The following is a 24,904-nucleotide window of genomic DNA, read 5'->3' as shown; positions in this document are numbered from 1 at the left end:
TAATTGCTGCATTGCGCGTCGGGCAGGATTACCCAGAAACCCTGGTCCCCATCACTACAGAGCTAAGGAGGGAAGACGCCTCCCACTGGCGGCTCTCAGGATCGGCTCCTGATCATTACAATGGGGACTGCAACATTCATATAGGACAACTACCCCCAGCATTGTGAGCACCAGCGACAGCAACTGAGGCTCATCCCTGGTGGAACACAAGTCTACAGAAATGTACTGATGTCACCGCTGATCTCCAGTGAATGGATAGGCGGCATTCTCAGTGATGTCACCGCTGATCTCTAGTGATGGATAGGCGGCATTCTCAGTGATGTCACCGCTGATCTCTAGTGATGGATAGGCGGCATTCTCAGTGATGTCACCGCTGATCTCTAGTGAATGTATAGGCGGCATTCTCAGTGATGTCACCGCTGATCTCTAGTGAATGGATAGGCGGCATTCTCAGTGAAGTCACCGCTGATCTCTAGTGATGGATAGGCGGCATTCTCAGTGATGTCACCGCTGATCTCTAGTGAATGTATAGGCGGCATTCTCAGTGATGTCACCGCTGATCTCTAGTGAATGGATAGGCGGCATTCTCAGTGATGACACCGCTTATCTCTAGTGAATGTATAGGCGGCATTCTCAGCGATGTCACCGCTGATCTCTAGTGAATGGATAGGCGGCATTCTCAGTGATGGCACCGCTGATCTCTAGTGAATGGATAGGAGTCATTCTCAGTGATTTCACCGCTGATCTCTAGTGAATGGATAGGCGGCATTCTCAGTGATGTCACCGCTGATCTCCAGTGATGAATATGTTGATATCGGGGGTGCACTCTAGCTCTGTCTGCACTGCACCCTCATGTTCCGGGGATGCCTGGCATTCGGAGGGTTAACAGCGCCTCTGTGCAGACTGCTGATGACATGTTAACCCCCTCCTCGGGTGACACCGTAAATACAGTGATTGGCAGCACTCAGCCCCCCACAGGGGCTCCCTCTTCGATGATCTCATATACATAACTCCCAGAATCCTCTGCTGCCGCATCATGGAAAGAAAAGTCACCAAGAACCGAAGGCCGGAAACAGAGGTGAAAAGCAGCAGCAACATTGAGCTCCCCCCGCTCCATGTCTGCCCCCCAATATGGCTGCTCCCGCCCCCGCTCCATGTCTGCCCCCCAATATGACTGCTCCCGCCCCTGCACCATGTCTGCCCCCCAATATGGCTGCTCCTGCCCCCGCTCCATGTCTGCCCCCCAATATGGCTGCTCCTGCCCCCGCTCCATGTCTGCCCCCCAATATGACTGCTCCCGCCACTGCTCCATGTCTGCCCCCCAATATGGCTGCTCCCGCCCCCGCTCCATGTCTGCCCCCCAATATGACTGCTCCCGCCCCTGCACCATGTCTGCCCCCCAATATGGCTGCTCCCGCCCCCTGCACCATGTCTGCCCCCCAATATGGCTGCTCCTGCCCCCGCTCCATGTCTGCCCCCCAATATGACTGCTCCCGCCCCCGCTCCATGTCTGCCCCCAATATGGCTGCTCCCGCCCCCGCTCCATGTCTGCCCCCCAATATGGCTGCTCCCGCCCCCTGCACCATGTCTGCCCCCAATATGGCTGCTCCTGCCCCCGCTCCATGTCTGCCCCCCAATATGGCTGCTCCCGCCCCCGCTCCATGTCTGCCCCCCAATATGGCTGCTCCCGCCCCCGCTCCATGTCTGCCCCCCAATATGACTGCTCCCGCCCCCGCTCCATGTCTGCCCCCCAATATGGCAGCTCCCGCCCCCGCTCCATGTCTGCCCCCCAATATGGCTGCTCCCGCCCCCTGCACCATGTCTGCCCCCCAATATGGCTGCTCCTGCCCCCGCTCCATGTCTGCCCCCCAATATGGCTGCTCCCGCCCCCGCTCCATGTCTGCCCCCCAATATGGCTGCTCCCGCCCCCGCTCCATGTCTGCCCCCCAATATGGCTGCTCCCGCCCCCGCTCCATGTCTGCCCCCCAATATGACTGCTCCCGCCACTGCTCCATGTCTGCCCCCCAATATGGCTGCTCCCGCCCCCTGCACCATGTCTGCCCCCCAATATGGCTGCTCCTGCCCCCGCTCCATGTCTGCCCCCCAATATGACTGCTCCCGCCCCCGCTCCATGTCTGCCCCCAATATGACTGCTCCCGCCCCCGCTCCATGTCTGCCCCCCAATATGGCTGCTCCCGCCCCCTGCTCCATGTCTGCCCCCCAATATGACTGCTCCCGCCCCCGCTCCATGTCTGCCCCCAATATGGCTGCTCCCGCCCCCGCTCCATGTCTGCCCCCCAATATGGCTGCTCCCGCCCCCGCTCCATGTCTGCCCCCCAATATGACTGCTCCCGCCCCCGCTCCATGTCTGCCCCCCAATATGGCTGCTCCCGCCCCCGCTCCATGTCTGCCCCCAATATGGCTGCTCCCGCCCCCGCTCCATGTCTGCCCCCCAATATGACTGCTCCCGCCACTGCTCCATGTCTGCCCCCCAATATGGCTGCTCCCGCCCCCTGCACCATGTCTGCCCCCCAATATGGCTGCTCCTGCCCCCGCTCCATGTCTGCCCCCCAATATGACTGCTCCCGCCCCCGCTCCATGTCTGCCCCCCAATATGGCTGCTCCCGCCCCCTGCACCACGTCTGCCCCCCAATATGGCTGCTCCCGCCCCATGTCTGCCCCCCAATATGGCTGCTCCCGCCCCCGCTCCATGTCTGCCCCCCAATATGGCTGCTCCCGCCCCCTGCACCATGTCTGCCCCCCAATATGGCTGCTCCTGCCCCCTGCACCATGTCTGCCCCCCAATATGGCTGCTCCCGCCCCCGCTCCATGTCTGCCCCCCAATATGGCTGCTCCCGCCCCCGCTCCATGTCTGCCCCCCAATATGACTGCTCCCGCCCCCGCTCCATGTCTGCCCCCCAATATGACTGCTCCCGCCCCCGCTCCATGTCTGCCCCCCAATATGGCTGCTCCCGCCCCCGCTCCATGTCTGCCCCCCAATATGGCTGCTCCCGCCCCCGCTCCATGTCTGCCCCCCAATATGACTGCTCCCGCCCCATGTCTGCCCCCCAATATGGCTGCTCCCGCCCCCTGCACCATGTCTGCCCCCCAATATGGCTGCTCCCCGCCCCCTGCACCATGTCTGCCCCCCAATATGGCTGCTCCCGCCCCCTGCACCATGTCTGCCCCCCAATATGACTGCTCCCGCCCCCTGCTCCATGTCTGCCCCCCAACATGACTGCTCCCGCCCCTGCACCATGTCTGCCCCCCAATATGACTGCTCCCGCCCCCCGCTCCATGTCTGCCCCCCAATATGACTGCTCTCGCCCCCGCTCCATGTCTGCCCCCCAATATGACTGCTCCCGCCCCCGCTCCATGTCTGCCCCCCAATATGGCTGCTCCTGCCCCCGCTCCATGTCTGCCCCCCAATATGACTGCTCCTGCCCCCCACTCCATGTCAGCCCCCCAATATGGCTGCTCCTGCCCCCGCTCCATGTCTGCCCACCAATATGGCTGCTCCTGCCCCCGCTCCATGTCTGCCCCCCAATATGACTGCTCCTGCCCCCCACTCCATGTCAGCCCCCCAATATGGCTGCTCCCGCCCCATGTCTGCCCCCCCAATATGACTGCTCTTCCCTCCGCACCATGTCGGCCCCCCAATATGGCTGCTCCCGCCCCCCGCTCCATGTCTGCCCCCCAATATGGCTGCTCCCGTCCCCCGCTCCATGTCTGACCCCCAATATGGCTGCTCCCGTCCCCCGCTCCATGTCTGACCCCCAATATGGCTGCTCCTGCCCCCCACTCCATGTCTGCCCCCCCCAATATGGCTGCTCCTGCCCCCCACTCCATGTCTGCCCCCCCCAATATGGCTGCTCCTGCCCCCCACTCCATGTCTGCCCCCCCCAATATGGCTGCTCCTGCCCCCCACTCCATGTCTGCCCCCCAATATGGCTGCTCCCGCCCCCTGCACCATGTCTGCCCCCCAATATGGCTGCTCCTGCCCCCGCTCCATGTCTGCCCCCCAATATGGCTGCTCCCGCCCCCGCTCCATGTCTGCCCCCCAATATGGCTGCTCCCGCCCCCGCTCCATGTCTGCCCCCCAATATGGCAGCTCCCGCCCCCGCTCCATGTCTGCCCCCCAATATGGCTGCTCCCGCCCCCGCTCCATGTCTGCCCCCCAATATGACTGCTCCCGCCCCCGCTCCATGTCTGCCCCCCAATATGGCTGCTCCCGTCCCCCGCTCCATGTCTGACCCCCAATATGGCTGCTCCCGTCCCCCGCTCCATGTCTGACCCCCAATATGGCTGCTCCTGCCCCCCACTCCATGTCTGCCCCCCCCCAATATGGCTGCTCCTGCCCCCCACTCCATGTCAGCCCCCCAATATGACTGCTCCTCCCTCCGCACCATGTCGGCCCCCCATGCAGGTTTGCTACAATGTATCCTCCTGGAGTCCTGGCAGTTTGGCTCATTGTCTACACTGGATACAATTGTCAGTGGAAACCAGGACAAGCCGCCTACAGGCTTACTGCCTTTGAATGGAAACACTGCTCTCATTCACTGACTACAAACAGAAATCTTAAAAATGGCGAGGAAAATGGTAGAGTCATCGACACCGCGATTAGGAGCTCACGCCCACCGCTGCTATCAAACACCTCAGTGTCTTCCCCATTCTCTACCCTTCTGCCACACTCTCCACATTCAGTCACCTGACTCCAGTGGTCAATGCATCTCGTCATCTGGACATCAGAAAACTACTACTACTCCACTTATTGTCACTGCCACCCGCCTCCCCGTGGTACAAATGACCGGGTGATGAGTTGTGGCCTGTAGGTGCCCCCCATCCCTCCATGTATCCGGTCCCATCGCCGGCGGTCTGAGGACCCCCCCCCCCCATCGCTCTCTTCAGGATGCCACAGCAGATGGTGTTGACACAGACACAATCTCGCTCACCGCTGCAGCAGACGGTATTGTGGGTAAACCCATGGAAAGGTGCCCTCCTCCCGCGTCTGCCACGTCTAGTGCCCGCACTCCCAGAGAGACGAGCATTTGGCAAAGAGATAAGTTGGCAGCCGGCAGGGACGTGTTATCAGCCTCATACCGACTACCCCATGTAAGAGCGCAGACCAACCGCGCAGAGACGCCGCCCGCGCCAACCACGTTAACCCTGTGTTCAGCTCCGGAATCTAACCAGACCGCTAAATGCTGGGTAAGGGTCACAGAGAACAACTGATGAGAGTGATGGAATGATGGGAGTTTTCGCTCTCCGTCAGAGACGCAGACCTCCAGGTCCTTATTACAGGAGGACACAATGAACTCCAGATTTCCGGTCTAAAAGGGATAAGAACGGACCGGCCAGAGCCGCTCAGAACCGCGCGACTCCATGTGTAGGACATCGACCGCACCGCCAGATGGCAAAGGAGGTGACGCCCCAAATCAAGAACCTTTTCAGCTTCCATCAAATCCAGCACGTAGGGGCCTCATTCTCCCACAAGCAGCTCACAGGAGGCACAAGCTGCCTCAGACCTCGGTCCCAGCCCCAGGGAGGTGGCGGGCTGATGGAGGTCACGTCTATGGTCCATGTAAAGCCGCAGAAGCACTACAGATAATACTGGACTACACCAAGCTATAATCAACTACTACTATACCCATCATCCAGGTGGAAGCGGAGCACCAATCACCGGGCACTGTGGTTCACCCTCCATGGGGCAGACTAATAGCAGGCGGCAATCAGCCAGAACTAGAAGCATTTGGAGCAGAAATGCCCTGACGGCAGCGTTCACCCCTAATTGTCCCTCAGAGCATCAATTCACCCTCCACAGCACCGGAACGTCTAATGCACAATAATGGGGGCGGAGGAGGGGGACCAGCCATAAGAATGGGGAGGGGGGGGGGGATTAGGAGCTGGTCCTGCACTGAGCCAACTAATTACACCAGTAAAGCCATTAACATGTGCAAGGGATGATTCCATGACCACCATCCTCCACCGGGAGCGCTGCCAGCATCCATCACCTATCTGGAAGCCGGATGATGGGATTTATGGCTGCAAGAAAGGATAATAAAATAAATAAAAAAAAGTTAAAATAAGGAAATGAAGGGGAGGGGAGGAACCACGAGGAGATACAATGTAACTGCACACAGAGCTTCCCCACCCCCGAGGGGAGGAACCACGAGGAGATACAATGTAACTGCACACAGAGCTGCCCCACCCCCGAGGAGGGGAGGAACCACGAGGAGATACAATGTAACTGCACACAGAGCTTCCCCACCCCCGAGGGGAGGAACCACGAGGAGATACAATGTAACTGCACACAGAGCTGCCCCACCCCCGAGGAGGGGAGGAACCACGAGGAGATACAATGTAACTGCACACAGAGCTTCCCCACCCCCGAGGGGAGGAACCACGAGGAGATACAATGTAACTGCACACAGAGCTGCCCCACCCCCGAGGAGGGGAGGAACCACGAGGAGATACAATGTAACTGGACACAGAGCTGCCCCACCCCCGAGGGGAGGAACCACGAGGAGATACAATGTAACTGGACACAGAGCTGCCCCACCCCCGAGGGGAGGAACCACGAGGAGATACAATGTAACTGGACACAGAGCTGCCCAATGCCTGAGGAGGGGAGGAACCATGAGGAGATACAATGTAACTGGACACAGAGCTGCCCCACCACCGAGGAGGGGAGGAACCATGAGGAGATACAATGTAACTGAACACAGAGCTGCCCAATGCCTGAGGAGGGGGAGAAGAGAAAACAGAAGGAGATACAATGTAACTGGAGACAGAGCTTCCAAAGGCCAGAGGAGAAAACACGAGGAGATACAATGTAACTGGACACAGAAATGCCCCACCCCTGAGGAGCCATCACGGACTATACAACTCATGTCTCTATGGAGAAATTAAATTTTCTGGGAAGTGGAAAGATGGCAATGAGGTCACTGGGTCTAGGACTTGGATACAGGGAGTACAGTGTATCCCCCCTAAAACAACTTGTGTTTCACCTTCTCACTATGCCTATGCCTCTGCTTGCTGTCAGTAATCAGAAGCATCTTTGTTTATATTCAAGGCCTGAAAACCTGCAGACACCTAAAACTTCTGGTACCTGAAGATCTGTTACTATGTATCCAGTGTAGACAATTCTCTCCTGTCCAGATTTGTTACAATGTATCAGTGCACATAAAATGTATCAATCTGGAGTCTAGGATGTAACAAACCCTCAGCTGAGATGTTACATTTAGGTGCAGAAAACTATCCTGACCTAACACTTTCGGCTACTTTCACACTAGCGTTTCTATTTTCCGGTATTGAGATCCGTCTGTCTCAATACCGGAGAAAAACGCTTCAGTTTTGTCCCCATTGTTAATGGGGACAAAATGTAACTGAACAGAACGGAGCGCTCCAAAACGCATTCTGTTGCGTTCTCATACCGGAGAGCAGCGCGCTGCGGTTTGCTTTTAGTCCAGGGCTGCGGAGCAAGACGGATCCGTCATGACCCACAATGCAAGTCAATGGGGACAGATCTGTTTTCTGACACAATAGAAAACGGATCCGTCCTTCATTGACTTTCAATGGAGTTCATGACGGATCAGTCTTGGCCATGTTTACAGATAATACAACCGGATCGGTTCCTAACTGACGCAGACGGTTGTGTTATCAGTAACTGAAGCGCTTTTGCTGGTACCTGCCGGATCCAGCAACAACGCTAGTGTTAAAGTAGCCTTACACAGCTGAGGGTTTGTTACACTTGCATCCAGTCTATACAATCCTCTGAGAACTAGACACCTCAGCAGCACAAGTCTCTCCGCTGTGCTGACAGACCGTTACAATGTATCAGTCTGGAGTCCACAGAGGAATGTCTAGACTGGACACAACTGCAACAAATGCTCAGCTGTGAGAATTATTAAGTCACTATGGGTGCTGGATGTAACTAAATAAGAAACGTCTTATTCACTGACAACAAGCAGAGGATTTGCAAACAGTGAGGGAATAAAATACAAGTCAGTAGATTAGCAGAACTGTTTGTTGCAGTGATTAGGCCTCATTTACATAAGACGCTGGCCCTTTAAAATTGAATAGATTTTTTTTTTTTTTTTAATCTACAGAGAAAGAATGAAAGCGGGAGCGGAGCGGTCGGCGGTGGCGCTCGCCGCGTGGCTGTATCTGTCCCCCGCCTGCTCCACTACAAACAACACAAATAAATAAAACGCATCTGGATTTGAAGAATTAAAATTATAATTAAAACAAAGCTACTAACGGGTAATTAGCGAGGCGGGGGAGGGGCGGCATTGTCATTATTAATTACCCGCGCAGATTAAACCTGAGAGGATTTGCTGAACTCTCCGCCTCTGGAGTTTAGAAAGGATTTCGTGGCGCTGAGTAAAACTGCTGCACGAGAGCCGTCAGTCTGCGCGACCAAATGTCCCCGCCATTCACCTGCGGAATGCTGACAAGACAGGCGGTCACCGACGACGACGGGCGGACCAGAAACTCAGACATCGCGATTATTATCCGGGACCAAGATGATCTTCTGCAGCAATGTCACTCTGACAACTCTTCCTGCCCGGGCTCTGACCGCTCAGTGTTGTCATAGGGAGACGAGACCGACGACTGCTGCGAGGAACAGTCTCCCTATGACAACACTGAGCGGTCAGAGCCCGGGGCAGGAAGGGTTGTCATAGGGACATCTGGGCACCAACTCAAGGTGGGACTTAGGAAAGATCTCTGCTAGAAAACTGGATTCTGATTGGCTTCTACGAGGCAGCCTGTATCCGGTCCTGTACGTCCATTTCCTGAAAAGCCGCATTCACCGCCGCGATCCTGAGTGCGAAATACCTGAGCGTGACTATCCCTTAACCATGCCAGTAAAATGCGCAGTCGTGTGCACAGCACATCCGGCAGCGGCTGCGCCAATTCTGCTGACATCCCGCTAACGATCGCCCGCTCCCTCTGCCACGCATACGTCAGCCCCTCCCCCGCCCGGCGATTAACGTCTTCGTTAGCTCATCTGCTGCATTTTTAATCCAATTAAACCTGTCGGCTCCGGGTGATGGAGATCAGAGGCCGCCAGGACAGGACGGGCGCCGCAACTAATGAGGCGCGGAAAAATACCTGACCCATCGCCGATCCATAACGATCCGCCGCACTCACACAGCAGCGCCAGTATATACAGATGAAGCAACCCCGCTGCCTCCAACATGATGGGAAGAGTCCTAGTGAAACCGTTCACAAGCAGCCGACCTGGGACTTGTGGTTCTACAGCAGGAACTGATGATGAACAGCAAGCAGGACACGGTTCTGAAAGGAACACTACGGGCAAAACTGATCACATGACAGGAGCGGGAGCTCCCCCGAAAACAGAGGACGCAGCCTTCAGCCCTTTCACTGCCATATTTCATGGTCCGTTTGGTCTCGCTGCGTCCCATTAGAAAAGTAATGAGAAAAGAAAACGTCACACGGACGAACGACCGGAGAGGAAACCGAAGAATCTGAGGAAAACTGGAAAACTGCGACAGGAAAACATACAACACACAAGTATGAGGGAGACAACACCTATACACGTCTACTGCCCCCCGTTATCAGCCACAGGGAGAGGACGACCGTAGGACAGGAGAATACAGTCTATTGCCCCCTGTTATCAGCCATTTCAGGGGAGAGGATGACTGTAGGACAGGAGAATACAGTCTATTGCCCCCTGTTATCAGCCATTTCAGAGGAGAGGATGACTGTAGGACAGGAGAATACAGTCTATTGCCCCCTGTTATCAGCCACAGGGAGAGGACGACTGTAGGACAGGAGAATACAGTCTATTGCTCCCTGTTATCAGCCATTTCAGGGGAGAGGATGACTGTAGGACAGGAGAATACAGTCTATTGCCCCCTGTTATCAGCCATTTCAGGAGAGAGGACGACTGTAGGACAGGAGAATACAGTCTATTGCCCCCTGTTATCAGCCATTTCAGGGGAGAGGATGACTGTAGGACAGGAGAATACAGTCTATTGCCCCCTGTTATCAGCCATTTCAGGGGAGAGGATGACTGTAGGACAGGAGAATACAGTCTATTGCCTCCTGTTATCAGACATTTCAGGGGAGAGGATGACTGTAGGACAGGAGAATACAGTCTATTGCCCCCTGTTATCAGCCATTTCAGGGGAGAGGATGACTGTAGGACAGGAGAATACAGTCTATTGCCCCTGTTATCAGCCATTTCAGGGAGAGGATGACTGTAGGACAGGAGAATACAGTCTATTGCCTCCTGTTATCAGCCATTTCAGGGGAGAGGATGACTGTAAGACAGGAGAATACAGTCTATTGCTCCCCGTTATCAGCCACAGGGAGAGGACGACTGTAGGACAGGAGAATACAGTCTATTGCCCCTGTTATCAGCCACAGGGAGAGGACAACTGTAGGACAGGAGAATACAGTCTATTGCCCCCTGTTATCAGCCACAGGGAGAGGACGACTGTAGGACAGGAGAATACAGTCTATTGCCCCCTGTTATCAGCCATTTCAGGGGAGAGGATGACTGTAGGACAGGAGAATACAGTCTATTGCCCCCTGTTATCAGCCACAGGGAGAGGACAACTGTAGGACAGGAGAATACAGTCTATTGCCCCCTGTTATCAGCCACAGGGAGAGGACGACTGTAGGACAGGAGAATACAGTCTACTGCCCCGTTATCAGCCATTTCTGGGGAGAGGATGACTGTAGGACAGGAGAATACAGTCTATTGCCCCCTGTTATCAGCCATTTCAGGGGGAGGATGACTGTAGGACAGGAGAATACAGTCTATTGCCTCCTGTTATCAGCCATTTCAGGGGAGAGGATGACTGTAGGACAGGAGAATACAGTCTATTGCCTCCTGTTATCAGCCATTTCAGGGGAGAGGATGACTGTAGGACAGGAGAATACAGTCTATGCCTCCTGTTATCAGCCATTTCAGGGGAGAGGATGACTGTAGGACAGGAGAATACAGTCTATTGCCCTCCTGTTATCAGCCATTTTCAGGAGGAGAGGATGACTGTAGGACAGGAGAATACAGTCTATTGCCTCCTGTTATCAGCCATTTCAGGGGAGAGGATGACTGTAGGACAGGAGAATACAGTCTATTGCCTCCTGTTATCAGCCATTTCAGGGGAGAGGATGACTGTAGGACAGGAGAATACAGTCTATTGCCTCCTGTTATCAGCCATTTTCAGGGGAGAGGATGACTGTAGGACAGGAGAATACAGTCTATTGCCCCCTGTTATCAGCCATTTCAGGGGAGAGGATGACTGTAGGACAGGAGAATACAGTCTATTGCCCCCTGTTATCAGCCATTTCAGGGGAGAGGATGACTGTAGGACAGGAGAATACAGTCTATTGCCCCCTGTTATCAGCCATTTCAGGGGAGAGGATGACGGTAGGACAGGAGAATACAGTCTATTGCCCCCTGTTATCAGCCATTTCAGGGGAGAGGATGACTGTAGGACAGGAGAATACAGTCTATTGCCCCCTGTTATCAGCCATTTCAGGGGAGAGGATGACTGTAGGACAGGAGAATACAGTCTATTGCTCCCTGTTATCAGCCATTTCAGGGGAGAGGATGACTGTAGGACAGGAGAATACAGTCTATTGTCCCCTGTTATCAGCCACAGGGAGAGGACGACTGTAGGACAGGAGAATACAGTCTATTGCCCCCTGTTATCAGCCATTTCAGGGGAGAGGACGACTGTAGGACAGGAGAATACAGTCTATTGCCCCCTGTTATCAGCCACAGGGAGAGGACGACTGTAGGACAGGAGAATACAGTCTATTGCCCCCTGTTATCAGCCATTTCAGGGGAGAGGATGACTGTAGGACAGGAGAATACAGTCTATTGCCCCCTGTTATCAGCCATTTCAGGGGGAGGATGACTGTAGGACAGGAGAATACAGTCTATTGCCTCCTGTTATCAGCCATTTCAGGGGAGAGGATGACGGTAGGACAGGAGAATACAGTCTATTGCCCCCTGTTATCAGCCATTTCAGGGGAGAGGATGACTGTAGGACAGGAGAATACAGTCTATTGCCCCCTGTTATCAGCCATTTCAGGGGAGAGGACGACTGTAGGACAGGAGAATACAATCTATTGCCCCCTGTTATCAGCCATTTCAGGGGAGAGGACGACTGTAGGACAGGAGAATACAGTCTATTGCCCTCTGTTATCAGCCATTTCAGGGGAGAGGATGACTGTAGGACAGGAGAATACAGTCTATTGCCCCCTGTTATCAGCCATTTCAGGGAAGAGGATGACTGTAGGACAGGAGAATACAGTCTATTGCCCCCTGTTATCAGCCATTTCAGGGGAGAGGATGACTGTAGGACAGGAGAATACAGTCTATTGCCCCCTGTTATCAGCCATTTCAGGGGAGAGGATGACTGTAGGACAGGAGAATACAGTCTATTGCTCCCTGTTATCAGCCATTTCAGGGGAGAGGATGACTGTAGGACAGGAGAATACAGTCTATTGTCCCCTGTTATCAGCCACAGGGAGAGGACGACTGTAGGACAGGAGAATACAGTCTATTGCCCCCTGTTATCAGCCATTTCAGGGGAGAGGATGACTGTAGGACAGGAGAATACAGTCTATTGCCCCCTGTTATCAGCCACAGGGAGAGGACGACTGTAGGACAGGAGAATACAGTCTATTGCCCCCTGTTATCAGCCATTTCAGGGGAGAGGATGACTGTAGGACAGGAGAATACAGTCTATTGCCCCCTGTTATCAGCCATTTCAGGGGGAGGATGACTGTAGGACAGGAGAATACAGTCTATTGCCTCCTGTTATCAGCCATTTCAGGGGAGAGGATGACTGTAGGACAGGAGAATACAGTCTATTGCCTCCTGTTATCAGCCATTTCAGGGAAGAGGATGACTGTAGGACAGGAGAATACAGTCTATTGCCTCCTGTTATCAGCCATTTCAGGGGAGAGGATGACTGTAGGACAGGAGAATACAGTCTATTGCCCCCTGTTATCAGCCATTTCAGGGGAGAGGATGACTGTAGGACAGGAGAATACAGTCTATTGCCCCCTGTTATCAGCCATTTCAGGGGAGAGGATGACTGTAGGACAGGAGAATACAGTCTATTGCCCCCTGTTATCAGCCATTTCAGGGAGAGGATGACTGTAGGACAGGAGAATACAGTCTATTGCTCCCTGTTATCAGCCATTTCAGTGGAGAGGATGACTGTAGGACAGGAGAATACAGTCTATTGCCCCCTGTTATCAGCCATTTCAGGGGAGAGGATGACTGTAGGACAGGAGAATACAGTCTATTGCCCCCTGTTATCAGCCATTTCAGGGGAGAGGATGACTGTAGGACAGGAGAATACAGTCTATTGCCCCCTGTTATCAGCCGTGTCATGCCGGGGGGGGGCCTCTATCTCAGTTGTTATCGGCTCCTCTTCTGTGATTCTATTTCACACTTATGTTCACGTTGCGGTGTCTATAGATGGCGGGCTTAGATATGTCGCTCTCGGAGGTTCGCCATGCACCGGCTTATCGCCATTTATTACATCATTCTCCACAAATCCTGTAATTGAATCGTTCTTAATGCTCCCAAACAAAACTCAGAAGTCATTAACGCGATCAGTCCTGGACGTGCGTCATTCTGCATCAGCCGTGTGTTACCACTGTGAAAAGAACCCGCCATGAGCAGAGCGCTCTGGTACCGCCGCCTCCACCGGGTCCGCTCTGCGCTTTTATAGGAGTTACAGTTCTTTTTGGCTTTCATCTTTTTTGTCATAATATTTTAAAACTGTGCAAAAAAACAAAAAACAGACAGAAACCACCAGAAAACTGATTCAAACATGGGGCTCATTACTAAAAAGTGACTTTCTGGTGGCACAATTTTTCTTGTTCTCCCAATAATGCGCACAAATTTACAGCGTTTCCTGCATCATTATAAATGAGTCGCCATCAGTTGTCACAGCCACACCCCTTTGTACATTTCTTAAAGCTGTGGGCGGGGCTCTGACAGTATATCAAGCAGAACAAGAAGGGCCCCTGGCTCCATTCTCACCTTCAGGGCTCTGACTTTTTTGGCGAGGAGGGTCTCGATGTCGCCCGCCACTTTCTCCACCAGCCTGCGGGGGACGTTCTGCTTCACTTCGAACAGATTACTCTTGTCTCTGTAAAGCTGCAAGGAGACAAGAAACACAAATATTAGGAAGGCAGAACCGCCAGGCGACAAGATAAATGGGGCAAGTGACATACGGCAAACATACACAGAAAGATACATTTAACCTTCACTGATACATTGTAACAGTCATCTGCAAGCATTAAATCAGGGCAAAGAGAGCAAGGCAAGAATATTCACTGACAGCAAGCATAGAGACCTTTGTAAGCTTCACTTACATGGGACTGCGCTGGCCCCTTGATATTTACCCCTCCCATTTCTAGTCCCGATTTTGCTGAGCTCGGCTGCTTTTCTGCAGTCCCAGATCCCTCAGAGCTGCGCTCATCATCCCCAGTCATCAGAGGATCCTGGGAAGGGGACTGCACTCGCCACATCGCGCTGAGTCTGCATCTGACAACCGCAAATATTAAAATCGCATCTCCATGTGCTGAGTCCGAAAGATCAAGGGAGCCGCAGGGGTCCGGAATGGTTGACATCCAGAACCTGGGGCTCATGACCTGCCCCCAACTACACCCCCCCCCCCCCCCCCCCCCTCACTAATCTCCTGAGCTCCCTCTAGTGGTGGCTGTATATATCTGTATGTAGTAATCTCCTGAGCTCCCTCTAGTGGTGGCTGTATATATCTGTATGTTGTAAGCTCCTGAGCTCCCTCTAGTGGTGGCTGTATATATCTGTATGTAGTAATCTCCTGAGCTCCCTCTAGTGGTGGCTGTATATATCTGTATGTAGTAATCTCCTGAGCTCCCTCTTGTGGAGGCTGTATATATCTGTATATAGTAATCTCCTGAGCTCCCTCTAGTGGTGACTGTATATATCTGTATGTAGTAATCTCCTGAGCTCCGTCTAGTGGTGGCTGTATATATCTGTATGCAGTAATCTCCTGAGCTCCCCCTAGTGGTGGCTGTATATATCTGTATGTAGCAATCTCCTGAGCTCCCTCTAGTGGTGGCTGTATATATCTGTATGTAGCAATCTCCTGAGCTCCCTCTAGTGGTGGCTGTATATAGCTGTATGTAGTAATCTCCTGAGCTCCCTCTAGTGGTGGTTGTATATATCTGTATGTAGTAATCTCCTGAGCGCCCTCTAGTGGTGGCTGTATATATCTGTATGTGGTAATCTCCTGAGCTCCCCCTAGTGGTGGCTGTATATATCTGTATGTAGTAATCTCCTGAGCTCCCTCTGGTGGTGGCTGTATATATATGTATGTGGTAATCTCCTGAGCTCCCTCTAGTGGTGGCTGTATATATCTGTATGTAGTAATCTCCTGAGCTCCCTCTAGTGGTGGCTGCATATATCTGTATATGGTAATCTCCTGAGCTCCCTCTAGTGGTGTCTGTATATACCTGTATGTAGTAATCTCCTGAGCTCCCTCTAATGGTGGCTGTATATATCTGTATGTAGTAATCTCCTGAGCTCCCTCTAGTGGTGGCTGTATATATCTGTATGTAGTAATCTCCTGAGATCCCTCTAGTGGTGGCTGCATATATCTGTATATGGTAATCTCCTGAGCTCCCTCTAGTGGTGTCTGTATATACCTGTATGTAGTAATCTCCTGAGCTCCCTCTAATGGTGGCTGTATATATCTGTATGTAGTAATCTCCTGAGCTCCCCCTAGTGGTGGCTGTATATATCTGTATGTAGTAATCTCCTGAGCTCCCTCTAGTGGTGGCTGTATATATCTGTATGCAGTAATCTCCTGAGCTCCCTCTAGTGGTGGCTGTATATATCTGTATGTAGTAATCTCCTGAGCTCCCTCTAGTAGTGGCTGTATATATCTGTATGCAGTAATCTCCTGAGCTCCCTCTAGTGGTGGCTGTATATATCTGTATGTAGTAATCTCCTGAGCTCCCTCTAGTGGTATCTGTATATATCTGTATGTAGTCTTCTGAGCTCCCTCTAGTGGTGGCTGCATATATCTGTATGTAGTAATCTCCTGAGCTCCCTCTAGTGGTGGCTGTATATATCTGTATGTAGTAATCTCCTGAGCTCCCTCTAGTGGTGGCTGGATATATCTGTATGCAGTAATCTCCTGAGATCCCTCTAGTGGTGGCTGTATATATCTGTATGTAGTAATCTCCTGAGCTCCCTCTAGTGGTGGCTGTATATATCTGTATGTAGTGAGCTCCTGAGCTCCCTCTAGTGGTGGCTGTATATATCTGTATGTAGTAATCTCCTGAGCTCCCTCTAGTGGTGGCTGGATATATCTGTATGCAGTAATCTCCTGAGCTCCCTCTAGTGGTGGCTGTATATATCTGTATGTAGTAATCTCCTGAGCACCCCCCAGTGGCAACTGCCGGCAGAATCTTATCCACTAACTATAACCATGCAGGGGATCTGGAGCTTTGTGTCATTATATTATATCATATAATCAGCAGATTTTTTCTTTTTCTTTTTTATCGTTTAGAAGAAATAATAAAACAGGTAAGTCATTTTGTTAAGACTTTAAGGTATATCGAGCTATAATACAATCACATCCAAATCTGCATTCACAGTACTAGTGGCTGGGTTGACAGACAACCCGAATTTCTCGAGATCCCATAATGCATTGCAGCATATATCTTTTCTTTTGGACACCAGATCTCCAGTGTGTGGATACTAAATCTATCCAAATGCAGGGCGGCGGTGTACACTCCGTACAGACACTACCCCAGCAGGAGGGGGGGGGGGGAGGTCCTTCAGCCACAGAGCTAATAAAAAAACTGCTTTGGATATAACTAGAGTAAAAGAACTGATCAGAACAGAAGCAAAGCGTCATGAAGCCACCAGCGTCACTAGGGACGGGGTACACACCAATACACGCTGAGCCCTATTACATGACGTGAGGGGGCTGCGAGCAGAACATGTATATTATATATCTGATAAATCTGGGCATTCGTCATCCCTGTAGGGGCGGCGGATGGCACAGCCCCTGTGGGCACAGCACCTGAGCCCAGTATAATTAGAGTATTAGTTCTGCATGATCACAGGAGGAGAGAATGGGGAGAGGCGCAGCGTGAGCGGAGGCTGGGCGCAGGATGGTCTGGGATCCGGGGTGGCAGGGGGTACAGGTGGTAACCTTATTAACGCACTTGCTGCAATTAACGAGCAGAAGAAAACGATTTTTCACCGGGTCAGGCGGCACAATTAGCGCACAGTGCAGAATATTAATGGCTGCAGCTGAAAGTGTGAGAAGACGTCTCGCCGAGCAGCCACCAGGACTGAAGCCATGTGCCATCTTCTCTCATCAGCCCCCCACCCCTACAATCTCAGGGCGCGTTCACATGGAAATGCTGGCGAATCTGCAGCAGAAAAGTGGGTGAGGGCAGAACCAACCCTCGCTGCGCAGGTTGTGCTGCGGACTTTGCTGCAGAGCTGCGACAGACGGTCAGCGAAATCTGCTCCAGGATCTGTGTGAACACAGCCTTAAAAGGGCTTAACCCTGGGGGTCTGACCATTGGGGCCTCCGCTGGACACCGAGGAGTGAGGGGGCGCAGAGATTCTCTGGGGTCACAGCAGCCGGGCCCCATTGGCTGGACACGGACCGATCAAGAGGATATTGGGGGGCTGCGGAGGAAGCACAGAGGGGGCTCCATCACAGATACCTGTAAATGCAGCTTCGGGAGGGGGCAGCAGGGGTACCTCGCGTGTCATATGCAGCCCCCACATCAGATGTAGACTGCTGGTGACATGGGGGGAGGAGGACCCCAAAACTCGCAGTTCACTCGCAGACAGAAATTACGAGACTGCAAAATGGATGAAATGACAGCTTCCAGGAGGCGGCGGATAATGGAGCGCGGCGCCAGCCTGCAATCTGCAGCGCTCTGCATGGGGATTAATTGCTGGATAACTGACCCCGGACAGCTGGAGATCACAGGAACATCGCACACACGGGGCGAGAGGCGCAAAGTGAGGAGGGGGGGAGCGGGCGAGAGACGAGCGCTGCCTTCATCATAGAATCAATAAACGACACGAAAAACGGAGACTGAACATCACACGGCAACTTTAACCCTCTGTATGTGCCGGGAGGCTCCAGGCGAATCCGTGAAATGCATCCTTAGGACGGGATGCGCCGATTTACCGTTTTTCATGCTGTATGGAATAGAGTAGTCTGCGGCGGTATGACATACAGTAAAAAGCGTACAGTGGGTGGATACGTAAACAAGGATGGATAGAGCATAGTGGCATACCTGAGGTATGTAGGCAGCAGATGCAGCGTGAAAGCAGCAAAATACGGCGCAGCCCGACGCCATTACTGCCTCTTGTGTACATCCATTCTATAGATTTTACTGACTCAAGCGTCCGCCATTTTTCCGGGGATCAAGCATCTGGATAGTAATATAAAAATTAAAAAAAGGGGAGAGATTCTATCCATTGACAACAAGCAGAGATCTTGAAAATAGTAAACCCCTAAAAAAAACTGAGATGCAGAACGTTTCGTCATGCCACAAGGCTGGACACTGGCCCTTTAAGAGATCATCTCACTCTTCAGGGGATGACACCCCAATGTCCTGAAGATGGAGGAACGGGGGAGGGTTCCCCCCAAGAAGAGATGCTGGGAGTGGTAGTTCTGCCTCCTGCGTGCAGTAATCAGGGGTGGCGGGCCGGCTCAGCCGCGGGGGTCGCGCTTGTTTACGGTTCTAATCTGTTATCATGTCTTCATCTAAGAGGATTTCTCCGTCCTCCGGAGATTTGCACAAATTCGCTCGGCGATAAATATATTTATTTAATGGGTTTATCTCCCGAAGGACGAACATATTGTCCACAGACCTCGGGGGAGGGGGCCGGGGCGCGGACACGAAACCCCCCCGAATCCCCAAATCCTCAGCAAAGATAAACCCAGAGTCTTCTCAGTCTGTCCAGGAATTCGGAAGACATGGCGTAAATCTGCGCAGAACTCCAGATGGGGATGGGGGGCTTATTACAGGACAAGTCAGAAGAGAGGCCGGGAAAGCTGGGTGACAACCTCAGGAGCGCGGAATATCAGCAGCGCTGGGCGTCAACCAATATGGCCACCGGCACAGCTCCGACACCCAGCTTTCCAGAGTCCTGAACAGAAAGCCCGCCTCCATGTCGTGCCGAACCCCACAGCTTTCAGTGCTTCTATTCTGCGCCATTTTCAATATGTCTGCTTGCTGGCAGTGAATAGGGAGAACTTTAACTACTTTCAGTAAGTAAATACCTGTCCTGACCTAACTTCTCCCCGCTGAAGGTTTGCTACAATGTACCCAGTCAATGAGGGGTAAACATCCTAGACTCCAGACTGATACATTGTAACAATCTGTCTCTGCGGCTGAGGACCACCGACTGCAGACACAAATCATGTGACCAGCGCAGAAATTCATCGAATGAGCGGAGAAACGGCGGATCAGTCGCTACTAGAGACGTGTGGACTGGTCACATGTCCTGCATTTGGGGACCGCGATCGACAAACTGATGCAAATCCCAGCAGACGTCGGGTCCGTGGATACGTTGTTACAACCTGCAGCGCCTCCGTCATTCCCAATGTAAACAATGTATCATTAGCTACTCCCGGGGGCAGGAGTCATGTGATCAGAGCACAGCAGCCGCTTCATCCGTCATTACCTGCCTGATAACCAGCGCTAACGGGCGGCTAATTTGATGACAGGCGGCGCGGCGTCCTCTGTGGCTTCAGATAAGTAAATGAGATGTGAGACGTGTCGCCCATTATCCACGGAGAGCGCAACAGCGCGAGCGTCCTCAGCCGTCATTATACACTGCCGCCCAGTCTGATAATCCTACTCCCATGGATGGCGGATTATCAGGAATTGAAGTGGCGGCCATGGTGGTAGTCACCCAGCTTTCCCAGGCACCGTTTTATCTTTATTTTTTAAACCATCATCCTGACTAAACTGCGGAGAAAGTAAGCGGCTGAAGATGGATGATGGAGGTTATTTCCTCTCCTATAAGACGAGTATTGATTTCACATCGCGCCCTGAGGCCTGAGACGGAGAAATCTCCTCCTGAGAAAGATGAACGGGTCCATTACCGAGGAGACAGACTGTATCCTGCGAGAGCGCAGCGGGGCGGAGGACGACTGACAGCGCTGGACTACAACCCCCAACAGCTCTAAGCAGTCATTTACTCCCATTCAGAACACTGAACTTGCAGACAACTTTACTGTGCTGGAAAATGCAATCTACTGCTCTCTGACAACTGACAACCGACGGTGTAATCTGCCATATATGTGACTGATATCAGCCGCTCCTCTTATAACGCTCCAATACTGATATAACCTCCAGAGACATTACATCCTATGTGACTGATATCAGCCGCTCCTCTTATAACGCTCCAGCGCTGATATAACCTCCAGAGACATTACATCCTATGTGACTGATATCAGCCGCTCCTCTTATAACGCTCCAGTACTGATATAACCTCCAGAGACATTACATCACATGTGACTGATATCAGCCGCTCCTCTTATAACGCTCCAGCACTGATATAACCTCCAGAGACATTACATCACATGTGACTGATATCAGCCGCTCCTCTTATAACGCTCCAGCGCTGATATAACCTCCAGACATTACACCATATGTGACTGATATCAGCCGCTCCTCTTATAACGCTCCAATACTGATATAACCTCCAGAGACATTACATCCTATGTGACTGATATCAGCCGCTCCTCTTATAACGCTCCAATACTGATATAACCTCCAGAGACATTACATCCTATGTGACTGATATCAGCCGCTCCTCTTATAACGCTCCAGTACTGGTATAACCTCCAGAGACATTACATGTGACTGATATCACCCGCTCCTATTATAACGCTCCAGTACTGATATAACCTCCAGAGACATTACATCACATGTGACTGATATCGGCCGCTCCTCTTATAACGCTCCAGCACTGATATAACCTCCAGAGACATTACATCACATGTGACTGATATCAGCCGCTCCTCTTATAACGCTCCAGTGCTGATATAACCTCCAGAGACATTACATCACATGTGACTGATATCAGCCGCTCCTCTTATAACGCTCCAGCGCTGATATAACCTCCAGAGACATTACATCACATGTGACTGATATCAGCCGCTCCTCTTATAACGCTCCAGAGCTGATATAACCTCCAGAGACATTACATCCTATGTGACTGATATCGGCCGCTCCTCTTATAACGCTCCAGCACTGATATAACCTCCAGAGACATTACATCACATGTGACTGATATCAGCCGCTCCTCTTATAACGCTCCAGCACTGATATAACCTCCAGAGACATTACATCACATGTGACTGATATCAGCCGCTCCTCTTATAACGCTCCAGCGCTGATATAACCTCCAGACATTACATCACATGTGACTGATATCAGCCGCTCCTCTTATAACGCTCCAGCGCTGATATAACCTCTCTCAGGGACCCGGTTATTACGCGATATTACGCTGTGGAGAATATTACTGCGCGATTCCTTTTATCTGTTCAGTCTTCGGATCATCAATGGCGATCACTGATCTCCGTCACCACCCCCTCCCGCGGTCCGACACAGATTTACTGGACTCTGTGCAGCCGTTAGAGCTGAGTGATGGCGGTCGAGGACCCCGGAGATCAGGAAATGGGCCGTTAATCTCCCGGCACAATGAATCTTCTCTCAAGTACTGGAGCGGAGGGAACGGCGACAAGTCCTTAATGGTGATAAAGGTGCAAAAGCGGACGGAGGGCGGGAAAAATATGCGGCTTATGTGTCCAGCGATTCAAGATGAAAATATGGCGTGCGGAATGCCAGACGTGTATTTTAGCGAACGCTCTGAACTGGGCGTGGCTAAGGACCTGCAATATTGTAACAGACATAAGGAAATAAGATGGCGTCCGGGAAAATTTTTAAGTTCTTCCTAATATTTTACAAATCTTCAGCTGATGGCGCCATTTTGAAGGGCACTGGACTGTCACGTGACCCACCCCTACATGTGCCACGGGCGACCGCCATATTTATCACGCCAATGTTTTCAAACCAAACAAATAATACAAAATTTGTATTTTCATAAAGCCAGTGAGTTACCGCAGTGTACATCGCTGACCAGATCCCGCAGGGCGGACGCCATTACTATGCTTTGGGTGACTCGGTTCCCTCAATATGGTCTACAGATTGGTGAATCGGTCAGATTGGTGACCTTCAGCGTGCGGATACGCGGTGCCCCGATCCGCTGGTAATATCTATATATACACACACGGCGGCTGCTCCCTGACGTGATGTAAAGTGGCGTCTGGGCCGCGAGCAAAGCCAAAGCGCTGCGCTCAGCACATCCTCCAGATAGAGGCAGCCGCGCAGCCTCAGCACTGCGCTCACTCCAGGGCCTCCATGCCAGGAATGCCCCCTAATCTCTGCCACCAGGAACCAGGCACTTGGCTCGCAATTGCTGCAGCAGGCAAATACCGATGGAGCGCAGGAGCTAACACTCCATCACAATCCGGCTGAATATCCGCAGCGCAGCGATCTGGCACTCAGGAAACAAGCTGCTGACTAATTAACTCAAGGCTTTGATGTGTCTAATTAATCAGCGAGTCCTTCTGAGCTACCAGCACCGCGAGCTGGAGGCAACAGTAACCCTTTATAGCCCATATCAGAACTGGAGCGTTATAAGAGGAGCAGCTGATACCAGCACTGCAAAAGTGTGACATCAGGGACGGGAGCGGTCTACACCGACAGCACCGGAGAATGCGACAGTCAGCGAAACACCTGCCTGACAGTGACTGCACCAGCAGAATAGTGAGTGCAGCTCTGGAGTATAATACAGGATGTAACTCAGGGTCAGTACAGGATAAGTAATGTATGTACACAGTGACTGCACCAGCAGAATAGTGAGTGCAGCTCTGGGGTATAATACAGGATGTAACTCAGGATCAGTACAGGATAAGTAATGTATGTACACAGTGACTGTACCAGCAGAATAGTGAGTGCAGCTCTGGAGTATAATACAGGATGTAACTCAGGGTCAGTACAGGATAAGTAATGTATGTACACAATGACTGCACCAGCAGAATAGTGAGTGCAGCTCTGGAGTATAATATAGGATGTAACTCAGGATCAGTATAGGATAAGTAATGTGTGTACACAGTGACTGCACCAGCAGAATAGTGAGTGCAGCTCTGAAGTATAATACAGGATGTAACTCAGGATCAGTACAGGATAAGTAATGTATGTACACAGTGACTGCACCAGCAGAATAGGGAGTGCAGCTCTGGAGTATAATACAGGATGTAACTCAGGATCAGTACAGGATAAGTAATGTATGTACACAGTGACTGCACCAGCAGAATAGTGAGTGCAGCTCTGGAGTATAATACAGGATGTAACTCAGGAGCAGTACAGGATAAGTAATGTATGTACACAGTGACTGCACCAGCAGAATAGTGAGTGCAGCTCTGGAGTATAATACAGGATGTAACTCAGGATCAGTACAGGATAAGTAATGTATGTACACAGTGACTGCACCAGCAGAATAGTGAGTGCAGCTCTGGGGTATAATACAGGATGTAACTCAGGATCAGTACAGGATAAGTAATGTATGTACACAGTGACTGCACCAGCAGAATAGGGAGTGCAGCTCTGGAGTATAATACAGGATGTAACTCAGGATCAGTACAGGATAAGTAATGTATGTACACAGTGACTGCACCAGCAGAATAGTGAGTGCAGCTCTGGAGTATTGTATGTGTATACACAGTGACTGCACCGTTCACGTAGATCTCTTCTCTCTGTTACTGTGCTATGGTGTTTAGAGGTAAATGGACGCTTTAGGGCTCCTTGTGAGGTATGAGGCTCAGTGAACCTCTAGTCTGAAGTATAAAATGTTAATGTATTTTTACATGACTTCAAAGACTCCATCCGGGCTGTTGGTATCAGTCCCTGCCACCTGCGCAGCCGCCTCGGGCACAGACATGCACGCCAGGGCCGGATTCATAGGGAGTCAATTAACCTAGCAGTATGTTGCTGGGCACACGTGAAGAACATACAATCTCCATGCTGACGCCGCAGTGCGAGTTATCACCAGCGAATGGTCAAATGTACTAAGAGTGAAGGGAAAGGTTAAAGATATCTTCCAGCAGCCGCCGCCATAGATGGAGCCAACGATAATTGCAGGATTACTTTGCGTCCTTCCGTAATTCCACGCTCTGCCATGAACCCCAATTTAGGGGGGACGCAGAGCTCTGGTGATCTGGAGCTTCCAGGTTTATGAATAATATGCTAGGACTACAGTGTAGACTGACACCAGCTATAAAAGCCGCTCTAATAAAGCGCTGGAGAGACGTCAGGCGCAGATTAGCGCCTCTGCTTTGTGAACGAGACAGATCATTTAGACACCGTGGCGGTCAGGGAATTAGTCGCCAAATGAGCTGGAACGTGTCACGTTTCTTATGCCTTCCACTTGACAGCTTGTGCTGTGGGTCTGCGCGCGCGCTAATAACCTCTGCCGTGCGCAGCTCATGCCCAGCCATCGCTGTGGAACTACAAGTATCACAGTGCCCTACAGAGTATACAAAACTAAAAGGCCCATGATACATGCAATGCTACAGAACTACAACTCCCAATATGCCATGACACCTCAGCTGACTGTACCCGGCCGCCCATTTTCCCCTCAGGGTAGAAACCATGAATCCCGCGACTCCACGCAGAAAATACCCACAAAGGCTTCAATTTGTGGCGCTATAGGCAGCGACATCACGCACACGTACCATGGGGGCACAAATGAATCCTGTGATAAAACCCACAACGAAGCCGCAGAATCATCCGC

At 51.9% G+C, this 24,904-nt stretch overlaps 1 protein-coding gene across 1 annotated transcript in view; it reads right to left on the bottom strand.

The window, feature by feature from the left end:
• The window catches only part of CACNA2D2 (calcium voltage-gated channel auxiliary subunit alpha2delta 2), a 120,837-nt gene that overhangs the window by 81,326 nt on the left and 14,607 nt on the right, over window positions 1-24,904 (bottom strand). Inside the window, exon 2 of the mRNA XM_044273012.1 lies at window positions 14,045-14,161. Within this exon, the coding sequence (XP_044128947.1) occupies window positions 14,045-14,161 (117 nt within the window). The remainder of the gene's footprint in view (window positions 1-14,044; window positions 14,162-24,904) is intronic.

This window comes from Bufo gargarizans, unplaced genomic scaffold (assembly GCF_014858855.1).
Source record: "Bufo gargarizans isolate SCDJY-AF-19 unplaced genomic scaffold, ASM1485885v1 fragScaff_scaffold_335_pilon, whole genome shotgun sequence".
NCBI lineage: Eukaryota > Metazoa > Chordata > Amphibia > Anura > Bufonidae > Bufo > Bufo gargarizans.
This window is presented reverse-complemented; position numbering and strand designations above follow the sequence as displayed.